The 11,244-nt window shown below is 44.4% G+C and overlaps 1 protein-coding gene across 1 annotated transcript in view; it reads left to right on the top strand.

Moving 5' to 3' along the window:
* The first annotated feature begins 885 nt into the window (after positions 1-885).
* TMEM123 (transmembrane protein 123) overlaps positions 886-11,244 on the top strand; it is a 51,981-nt gene continuing 41,622 nt past the window's right edge. The window contains exons 1-4 of the mRNA XM_076001411.1: positions 886-977; positions 1,634-1,697; positions 2,896-3,601; positions 7,265-7,321. Of these exons, the coding sequence (XP_075857526.1) occupies positions 886-977; positions 1,634-1,697; positions 2,896-3,601; positions 7,265-7,321 (919 nt within the window). The remainder of the gene's footprint in view (positions 978-1,633; positions 1,698-2,895; positions 3,602-7,264; positions 7,322-11,244) is intronic.

Genomic DNA, 11,244 nt, shown 5'->3' with positions numbered 1-11,244 from the left:
GAAGGTGTAGAGATTCAGGACTGAGGCCAAGCCTCCAGGAATACTGCAAAACACGACTGCAGATCTAGCCCAATGAGGAAATGGCTTCCATTGCAGCTCTCCACCCAGCCACTTCTGCATCAGAAACTCAATCTTGCAATCACTGAAAAACTAGTGCTTCTCACAAGTTGCTGCTAGCACTGTCAACAAAGCCAGCCCCCCTCTGCTTCTATTCATGCAGCATGTTATAACAGGAAGACTGGAAACTCTACACACAGCCTGTTTCCTCTGGTTGCTTATACCTGAATTTAATTTCATGAAGATAAGCCTGATTGGTAGAGCCTAGATCACATTCTTGACCCCACTTGCAAGGGAGGCTGTAAATCTGAGTTCTAAAAAAAGAAAGTGATTTACATGACCAGTGTCCAGTGGACTGTAGCAATATGTGATAGGAGCTAGACCAAAAATATACAGTCAGACAGTCTTTTGTTTTCACGGGCCCTCTATCCTTGTAGAAGAGACAAACAAAAAACATATAAATGAGCATAATGATGGATAGAGTGCTAGATGCCACAAAGACAAGTAGAGCTGTAAATGAGGAATTTCAAGAAAAGCATTTCTGAGATGAGCAGAAACCCGAATAGCGTGAGGGAGCAGCCCATGCCCAGGCTCTGGGATGGGCACTGACTTGACATCTCTAACTCATCACAAGGATGCTGGAGCTCAGCAAGCGAAGAGGGAGTGAGGATAGAAAGTGAGGAGGGAAGGGCAGCCAAGGACCATGCCACATAGGCCTTGCAGGTCATGGTTTTGGACTCTTGGAGGTGGCAGGGGAATGGCACGATCTGGCTTGTATTTTAAAAGGATCACGCTGGCTGCTGTGTGGATAACAGATCGTAGTGAATGATGGTAGAAGTGAGGAGACCAAGCGGATACAAGTATGAGCAGAGCGATGAGAGCGCTAAAATCTGCCTCGACGGTTGGGGAGAAGATGAGACGTGAAAGGAATCTTGAGAGATGAGTGAAAACTGCCTACAAGAAAAGATCAGAAGGCATCTTGGGCAAAGGGAAGATCAAGAGCAAAAACACAAGGTGTGGGAAGGTCTTGGCGTGTTTGGAGAACTTTGAGTGACCTGGTGAGGTTATAGTCAGGGATCCAAACACAAGGCTGGAGAGAGGGAGACCTAGGCAGCAAAGGGCTGCACCTGCTGTTCTTTTAACCTTTCAAATCACCAAAGAAAATGTTGGTGCATTGATGGAGGCTGAGCCTGAGACAAACTGGGGCCATATCTTCCCCCAGCGGGGGCAGACTTCCCATTAGAGTTCCTAAGATGGAAGAAAGGACACTGTTCCTTGCCCTTTCCTCTCTCCTCAGATCAGAGAAAACACGGCCAAACCATAGTATTGAGCTGTTACTATCAAAGCAATGCTGGGCATACCCACTCACACTGTCGTGTGGCAATCAGACGGCAGAGAAGATCTGAAGGTATCTCTATCAAGGTCAATCCAAGGAAAACTTGTCAACTGCATATCTTATCTTCAACAAGGTAATTTATAAACAACAGAAATTTATTGTCACAATTTTGGGGGCTGGGGAGTCCACTATCAAGGTGCCAACAAATTTGGTGCCTGGTGAGAGCTCTCTCCTTTATAGATGGCACCTTGTGGCCAGTTCTCACATGGCAAAAGAGGCAAACAAGCTCCTGAAGACCTCTTTTGTAAGGGCAGGAATCCCATTCATTAGGGACCCAATCACCTCCTAAAGGCCCCACTGTTTAATATCACCACGTTGGAGATTAGGTTTCAACATATGAATCCCCGGGTGACACAAACATTCAGACCTCTTATTCCACCCCAGACTCTCAGGGTCCATGTACACTGAGCCTTAAAGGAAGTGTTAGCTGTGGGCTAGTGGAGAATAGGGGAGGCATTTCACAGAGAAAGAATAATGTATGCAGATGCTAGGAGCCAAAGAGCACCCTTGTGCACTGGCAGCAGTACCAAGGCTGGAAAGACAGGTTGAGCCTGGATTGTGAAATGCTTGGATGATGGGATAGGTAGTCACCAGAATAGTTTACCGCTAAACCAGATTTCCCACTACAGCAACCAAAACCTAAATAAATATGCAATGCTTGCTTTTTGCCCATGGTAGATGCTAGCAAGTATTTGCAGTTGGCGGATTGAATCCACAGATGGAAGTCTTTGTCAATTTAAGTCAGACTGCCCCAATCTCTGTGATTAGTCCATACTGATGATGTGCCTGAGATGAGAAAGTGTTCCCTCTCATAACATAGTTTTGAGAACTTAAATGCAATGTGGCCTTTATAGCATTAAATCTGGGTCAGGTGCCAAAGATCAGTAACATTAAAAGCTTTGCCGGTGGAGATTCACGGTTGTTTTGTCCTGGATCCTTCAGCCTCCCATTTCAGCTGAGGGTTCCCACCCAAACCAGGATTCAATGTTTATTGTTCTCTGGCATCAGCCTCGGGTCGCTGTCACTATAGAGTTCTGAGCAAAATCAAAACACAGACTTTACAAGCACTGCAAGTCAAGACGAATAAGCATTGGCCCCAAGGGTTTAAGACAAACTTAGCCAAAAACTGTTAAAAACAAGATAAATGCATCCAACTGGGACGGCAGACCCCAAAGAGAGAAGGGGGCTGGGTTAGATTTATGCGCCCCGGGCCTCGGTGCCTCTACTGTACTTCAGTGTGCACGGCTACCAACTCCAGCGCGCGCCCAACCCGCCCACTCCACTCATCTCTTTCCGCAGGGGCACGGGGTGTGTCTTTATCCGGGGATAGCGGGAACCCGTGGAGAAGATGAGGTACAACTGGGGTATGGAGATCTTAGATGTTGCACGTTTGAACTTCCAAAACAAATGTGTCGACCCGGTTGCCTCCCCTGCCCCCTCAGCCTGGGTCATCCCGGGGGCAAGCTCCCACCACCCAGGACTCCTCAGAGGGAATCCCACCCGCTCAAGTTTCTCCTCTCGCCCTCCCTCCTCCTCCGCGGGCCCCGCCTGCAACTCCTCCCCCTCGCCCTGAGCCGCGCGCGCCCCAGTCCCCCCAACCCCCCAAACTACTCTTCCAAGACTTCCTTCCGGGCCCAGCGAAGCCCGGCGCGCTCTGCATTCGGAGCGGCGGCGGCGGCGCTCGCTTTCACCCAGGACGACCGAACTGCCACTTATTTCCGAAGAGAGAGGAAACGGCTCGCGGGTCCGGGGGTCCCCAGGCGCGCGCCGGCGGGCAGGGCCGGGAGGGGAGTCGCCACGCCCCGAGCCGCAAGCCCCGCCCCCGGCCCCGGCCCCGGCCCCGCCCGGTCCCGCCGCCCGGGCTCCGCGCGCGACGCCCCCTCCAGGCCCGGCTCCTGCGCCCTATTTGGTCAAACGGGGGGCAGGCGGCGGGGCGGGGAGACGTGCGCGGCGGAAGGGGACGCGGAGCGGCTTGGAGCGCGCAGAACGGCCGCTGTTGCCACCTCCGTTGGGGACCCACGAGGCCGCCGCGTCCTGCCCTCGGAACAATGGGACTGGGCGCGCGAGGTGCCCGGGCCGCGCTGCTCCTGGGGACGCTGCAGGTGCTCGCGCTGCTCGGGGCCGCGGCGGACAGCTCCGGCCCGGCGGGTAAGTGGCGGCGGGGGCCGCCTGCTCCCGTCCTGGGAGGGAGCGCACCGCCGAGGCTTGGCTTTCCAAGTTGCGGTCTCGCACGGAAAGTTCTGCGTGTCTCTGGCCGGACTGAACGCACGGGGCGGACCCGGAGGTGACCGGATGGGGCTGGGGAAACTGAGGCTTGGACTGGTCCCCCACTTGTCCGGGGGCCGCCTGCTGACGAAAATGCCCGGCCAGGCCCCTCTTTTTTTTTTTTTTTTTTTCTGGAAGCGGCGGGCGCAGGCCAGGAGGGGTGCGTGTGTAACCTGTTGAGTTACCCGAAGGGCGGGCCCTCAGCGGAAGGCTCGAGTTCTTTCTGTAGCCTTTCCCTCAGGTTAATGTTTCTTGTAGGTTAGCATTTATCCAGGGCTTCGTTTGGGAAACAAGATTAGGTGGTTTGAAAAATATGTCTACCGATCCCTGTGGAAACATGTCTCCCAGTTAGTTGGGGAACTGCTCAGGCGTTTCCCCGGCATCTCCTCGTCGAATCGTGCAGTACTAACCAAATGACCTGCAGTCGTTAAGGCGCCCCCGACGCTTAAATTCGTCTTCGGGGCTGATGAGGCTAGTTGGCGGCGTTTAGGGAGCGCGCCCTGCTCCCGCGGCGCAGGTGAGGCTGGTGCTGGGGTTGGGGGGCGCCCTCCGCCTTCCGGTGCCCAGAACCCCGGCCTGGCGCGCCTCAGCCTTCAGGTCGCAGATGCGTGATCTGCAGACGCCCACGACGTCGTCAATAAGGTCCTAACAAAATGATGTTGACACTTCTGTGCAGGGGCCAGTTTGTTTCCCTTTTAGGCCCTTGGCCACTTTTTTAAAAATCCTTTTTGGATGAGGCCAGGAAGCTGGGATTTGCTAGGTAGATCCTGTTTTCCTTTGTCAGCTATTATAAAAGTTGGGTAATGGTCAGTAAAGTAGGGTAAGTTACTTTAAGTGACCCAAGTTTTTCATGGTTTCAAATTCTATTCATCCGTTGTGTGTTTAGCCTCAGCTTAGTTTTATCTAGCAAGAGAACAGGCAGTTTGTAAATCCAGACGATTCAGGCCTAACACCTGCTTTTGCTAGAATAATCTGGGTGAATTAAATAACAATTTTTGTTCGTTTTGCTGAATTTCTTTTTGTTTGCATGTGACAGACTGGCTTTGCAGACCTAGTTTTGAGATCATTTAAGAAAGGAGTGATTGGTAAAGTCATGTTCATTGTACATCTTGGTGTCACTTTTATGCTGGTATTTATGGAGGAAGGTCTCCATTTTTAAAAGTTTGTTGCTTTATTTTTTTGTGACAGTAAACCTAATGAATTACTGGTTAGAGAAAGTGTGAGTGCCCTTGCTCTTTTTTCTTTTGCCCTCATAACACAGATTTTTTTTTTTGGCCCTATTTTAACACTCACTGTTCTGTTTATTAATGTCTCACTAGAGGTTAGTGCTATTTGGAAAACTTGAAATGCTCTACTAAAGATGAGCCCTGAATTCATGAACTAGTATAACCAATGTGAGGTGGAATTCATTTCTACAGACTGTAATGTCACCTTGAAACTAGACTAAAAGAAGGTTCAATAGAAGATTTCTCAAAAAAGCAAGTAACTGTTATCCTATTCTTCATACATATACAGTGTATGATCTATATAAAGTATCATTATAAAATATGGTGATTTTTAACAATCGTACTATAACTTACATAGCTAATTATTACTGGGCACATTTCCTGTCTACTGTACTAATTGAGGTTCAGAAGTCATCCCATTGGATTCCCACAGTATTATCCCTGTTTTATAGATGAGTAAGCTGAGGCTTAGAAGTAATTTAACTTATTCAAAGTAAAACAACTAATACATGTTTGATTTCAGATCAGAATCCAAATTCTCGACCATTTCACCACTAAGCCATGTAGGATCATGTTGGCTTTTGAAATAAAGTTTTTATTTCACAATACTGCAATTGCCTAGAAAATTGTAGAAGAATAAACATTGAAATTCTGCTTTTAAAAATATTCACAGTCTGCTTCATAGTATAAATATCAGTTTGAGGAAGAGGGGGAGACTAAGACCAAGTTAGCAAAATCAGCAAACAGGATAGATTTTTTTGTAGTCTAATTAGAGACAGGAATGGGAGGGGAAGCTACTAGTTACTCTTGGTGGCAAGTGAAAGGAACCTACCTTGAACAACCTTAGGGGAAAGAAAGGACTTTATTGACTTTTGTAACTGTAAAGTCCCAGGATTGAAGTAGCTTGGAAATGACAAGCGTTCAAATAGAGTACCGAGAAATCATTGCATGGAAGTGACAATTATCAGGGAGACAAAAACAGGCCTTTGCTTCCCTCAGTCCAGGCAAAAGATGATAGTGAATGTGAATGGAGATAAGAAGGTGGATTCTAGATCTGTTTGGATGGTGGGAATGAACGGTTGCTAATAGATTAGAAGGTGAGGTGAGGTGAGGAAGAGAGTGAAATCAAAGGATGACCTCTTGGTGTGGCAGTTGAGCAACTGGTAATGCAACAGTTGGGAAAATTTGGGGAGGAGCAGATTTATAGAAAGTCAACAGTTCCATTTTGGCACTCACATCTACTTTGGAATCAAACAGCCTGGTCCAAATACAGACTCTGCCCTTACTAGCTGGGTGGCCTTCTCTGGGCCTTAGTTCCTGTCCCTGCAAAACAGTACTCCTGTCTGAGAATTGTTGAGAGGGTTAGATGAGCTAATGCAGATAACATGCTTCCCACAGGCCTCGCTTGTAGTAAGCACTTCATAATGTTGGCAATTATTTGATACCTGCTGCTAAATACATATGTATAGTCTATCGACTTTGTTCTTTTTCAAGTTTAATCTTATACCATATCCTTTTGTGATAAATGGATGCCACATCAAGAGGAAGAAATTTGCACAAGCAGTAAAGATAGCACCTTCAAAGTTTTACTGCTTTTCTTTGCACTTTGAGAGTTTGTTTTTAGTGGGGGAGGGTTTATCTGTGAAAAGTACACAATAATACACTTGTTCTCTTCCCATGTGGCATATGTATTTAATCATCATTATACAAAGACTCAAGGTGAATAAGCCACTTCCGAAAAGTTACTTAACTAGGGCATAAAATTCTCCTAATTTTTTCCCCTAAATCTTAAAGTGTTAAAAAATTAAAAGAATCATACTGAGAAAGGCTTGCAATTAAATATGAAAATCCTATCCACTTCATCCTTCTATTGTATGAAGTTAGAGATATTGGTGGTACAAGATCTAGAGACACCCGTGAATTAAGGGACCCCTCCTGAAATGGTCTACTCCACTCAGAAGAGCAGAATTGACAGTAGCAGAAATTAGTTCATCCATCACCAATTGCTCTGTCTTCATGTAGGTGAATGAACTTTGGCAAAGCTGTTCCACTCAGTGGCTGGCACATAGTAGTACTGTTTAAGCATCTGTTACATAAATGAGAGGTTTTCTGTGTTTAAAAACCCAATGTTATAGTCCCATATTTACTGACAGCCTCATGATACTTTTCATAGCAAGAGAGGCAAAGGTAAAACTTCCTGTGGAATAATCTACCCTCCCCCACACTACCACCTCCCACAGGCAAAAAAGAACATATTGCCAGTGTTCTTAGTTAAATATTAAATGTTCTTTCATAACAGGATATTTCTTTATTTTTATAGCATCTACAAACAAAGAGAATTCTGTGCCTCAACAAAACTCCAGTGCTAATGCAACAGGTGAGTTTAAAAAGGTTCAAAAAACAAGATTTTCATCTGTCTAGTGTACCTAAAGTAATAACAATCAGGAAAGTACATGTAAGCTGGTACCCTGACCTGTCTTAACCATTAGTTACTCATCTGTGAATCCCTGTAGCCTACTCTGAAGGGCTGCCCATAGTAGGCATTGATAAATAAGATTAGTTGTCTTTGTCTTAGTCTAGCAAAGATGTAAATAAATTCTAAAACCAAAAGCATATTGGAATTTCATAGTATGAATTTTTGAATTACAGTTTTAGATGTGACAGTTTTGTATTCTGACTATAGCTATGAAATATGAATACAGAAGTCTGCAAGTCTTGCCGATGAATCAAGTCCCTCTGAGCTGGTTGGCCATGGCAACCTTAATGAGCCTGGGCTGACCCTAAGGAGACCCTCCGTCCATGTCAACCATCAGTCAGATGTCAGCCTGCCATGTTGCTTCTCTGTGGAAACAATTGGTGAAGCCCTTTCCTTTTGCTTTTAGTTTGAGACAAAGGGATTCTTTCCGCTAGAATGGAAAGATGCAGGAAACAGGCTGATGTAGTACCTGTAGTAAACCATCAAGGCATGTTTCTTGTAAGCAATATTTAAGTTATCTTCTTACTACCCTTATTCTTCAGATTTGACTGAGATGGAAACTAGAAAAAGGTACACCGATCCTATCACTTATTTTCTTTTATATCAGTGAATACTGATTGAATCTAATGTGCTGACACATTCTAGGTTCTAAAGATACAAAATGGACCAAGCCCTGGCTTCTTGGAGTTTTTGTTTGGCTTTTTGTTTTGTATTATTGTGGTAAAAGATATGTAACATAAAATGTATAATTTTAACAATTTTTAAACGCACAGTTCAGTGCCATTAAGCGCATTCATGTTGTTGTACAGCTTGGTGGAGTTTTTGTTCTGTGGACATTCCAGCACTCCACTTAGTTTATCTTCTCAGTTTACTGCTTGTTTTCGATGTCTCTGCCTTTCCTACTGGTATCTGGTGGCATGTAGCTAATATTCTAGTTTCAGTAATTCTACAGAAAACTGTTCATTTGTGGGAAAGAAGACTGCATAGATCATCCCAAAATGTAGTAGTGGTTATCATTGGGTGGTTGTGGGAGGGTTTTATTTTTAAAACATTTTATTAAGCTGTTGGGTGTTTTTTTTGTGTTTTTTTTTTTTTTTTTTTACTGTTGGCCTTTATTAAATCTAATTCTGTACTACTTGAACGTTTAACTTGGGATAAACCAAGGGGTTAGGAGAAAGGTAAGGATAATGATAATAGTATTAGCGACAGCCACCATCTATTGAATACTTACACCTTTTAAGATACTTCTCATACATTTCGTAATTTTAACAGTGGTGAGGTAGGTATCGTTTCTGTTTTCCACATGGGGAAATTGAAACTCAGAGTGGTTAAGAAATGCCCAGGATCACGTGGCAGTAAGTGCCACATTCAGGATTTGAAACCCAATTGGATTCTGAAACCTGGGTTCTAAATCCCTTTATCACACTTCTGAAACCGTGGTGTGGCCTTGCCTTTAAAAGATGCCACCACTGACGTCAACTCTGAATGATTATTAAAAATCAAGTCAGTATTGGGAGGTCAGCTTCAGAGCCAATGGAATGATTTCAAGTGCTCCTGCTAGCACAGGGAAATGTGTTGAGAAAAAAAGAAAGCACTGCCTCAAATTTTTCTAGAAAGAGACAAGATCATAAAACAATTTAAGTTGATTTTTGGTCAGTTTGTAACACTTCTTAATAATCGTTTGATTCCTCTTGTATCTTCTTTGAATCTTGAAAACCCTTGTGAAACATGTTGAATTTGTATGTTTTTATTGGACGTGGTGCTTTTTATTTTTTTCCTTTTTTTTATTTTTGGGGAGACAGGGTCTCACTCTGTCTCCTGGGCTAGAGTACTGTGGCATCATGATAGCTCACTGCAACCTCCAACTCCTGGGCTCAAGTGATCCTCCTATCTCAGCCTCCTGAGCAGCTGGGACTACAGGCATGAGCCACCACACCTAGCTAATTTTTCTATTTTATTGTAGAGATGGGGGTCTTGCTTGTACTCAGGCTGGTCTTGAACTCCTGGCCTCAGGTGATCCTCCTTGGCCTCCCAAAGTGCTAGGATTATAGGTAGGAGCCACCATGCCCAGCCTAACTTTTTCTTTTATAGTAACATAGACCCTTCCAGTTGTTGAAACTTTTTTTGAACATATCGTTTGCCAGTTTATTTGGTACTATTTATTTAGCCCAGTTTATCTGTTGCCAATCCCAATAGGAAAATAGCATCTTTCTTTGGCAAACTCCATTAAGATGCGTATTCTAGGAATGTGCCATTGGAAAAAGGGGGGACTACCTGCAATATCACTTAGAACACTGGGTGCCTATCCCTTTTATGGGACTCGCTGCATTGGATTCAGAGAATCTTTTTTCTCTTATTTGTTTTGGCCTCCAGCTAAGTTTCTTGAGAGTGGGATCTATGATTTATTCATTCTAACACCTAACTCTATACCTGGTACATAGTAGCTATGCAAAATTATATATGTTTTTCATTGGTTGTACTGATTTATGGAACCAAATATGTTTTGTGATTGGTGACTTGCCAAATCAAAGCACTACTATATATATTTTTCAGACATGTACTGGTCCATGCTCCAATCTTATGCATTGTTTTAGCTCTTGTTATTTGTTTACACAGTAATATGGATGCTTTAAAGTCAGAGAAACAGGAATGGGGGTTACTTTCCAATGAATTATATGTACCAGTTTTATTTTTTGTGTGCCCACAGCATTGAGGACAGCTATTCTTCTGACATTCTTGTCTACAGGGACTTCTTTGACACACTTACAGCTAAGAGTGAAAATAATTTTTTTTTTTTTTTTTTTTTTTTTGAGACAGAGTCTCACTTTGTTGTCCAGGCTAGAGTGAGTGCCGTGGCGTCAGCCTAGCTCACAGCAACCTCAAACTCCTGGGCTCAAGCGATCCTCCTGCCTCAGCCTCCCGAGTAGCTGGGACTACAGGCATGCGCCACCATGCCCGGCTAATTTTTTATATATATATCAGTTGGCCAATTAATTTCTTTCTATTTATAGTAGAGACGGGGTCTCGCTCTTGCTCAGGCTGGTTTTGAACTCCTGACCTTGAGCAATCCGCCCGCCTCGGCCTCCCAAGAGCTAGGATTACAGGCGTGAGCCACAGCGCCCGGCCAGTGAAAATAATTTTTCCCTCATTTCATGTATAGTCAGAAGATTTTAGGGTCATGGGTGGATGAATTTACTCTTTATGGTGCAAGGAAGACACATACTCAGATTATTTTTCATAACAGGTTTGGGCAAAGATATAAGGAAACGTGACATGGTCTAGAATAGAGAGCAGATCTCATCAGTAGCCACAACAGCAGCTCAGTATCATTCAGGATACACCCTTCCCCTCGATTACCTAGCATTGATGCTTCCCAAAATAAAGGGGTCTGAGAGGGTCAGTTTAACCACCATCCAGTTTGAAGCTCTTTCTTGGGCATAATTTGCACCAATCCAGTTGCAAAGCAGTTGATCTCCTAATCATGTATGTTCCATGCACACATGGTTGCCTTTGGCTTGGTGACCCATCCTTGGCCTAGTCACTTGGGCTGCTCTAGTAGAGTTTAGTTTTATCCACATTCGTAGTGGGGGACTAGCAGTTTTGAGCATATGGACCTGGTTTGGGCTTGGATTTCTATAGAAGAGGGCAGTGGAGATTTGGGAGCAATTTATTCAGATTGTTATAATCCACTTTTTACCCCCAATCACAACACTGAAAGTCTCACTGAAGTGGAAAGAATTTATCAGGTATATAATGCCATATTCCATTACTACCTTCTTTATTTTGTTGAAATGTTTTATGTATGAAAGGAATATTTGATGAAA

Source organism: Microcebus murinus, chromosome 4 (assembly GCF_040939455.1).
Source record: "Microcebus murinus isolate Inina chromosome 4, M.murinus_Inina_mat1.0, whole genome shotgun sequence".
NCBI classification, from domain to species: domain Eukaryota; kingdom Metazoa; phylum Chordata; class Mammalia; order Primates; family Cheirogaleidae; genus Microcebus; species Microcebus murinus.
This window is presented reverse-complemented; position numbering and strand designations above follow the sequence as displayed.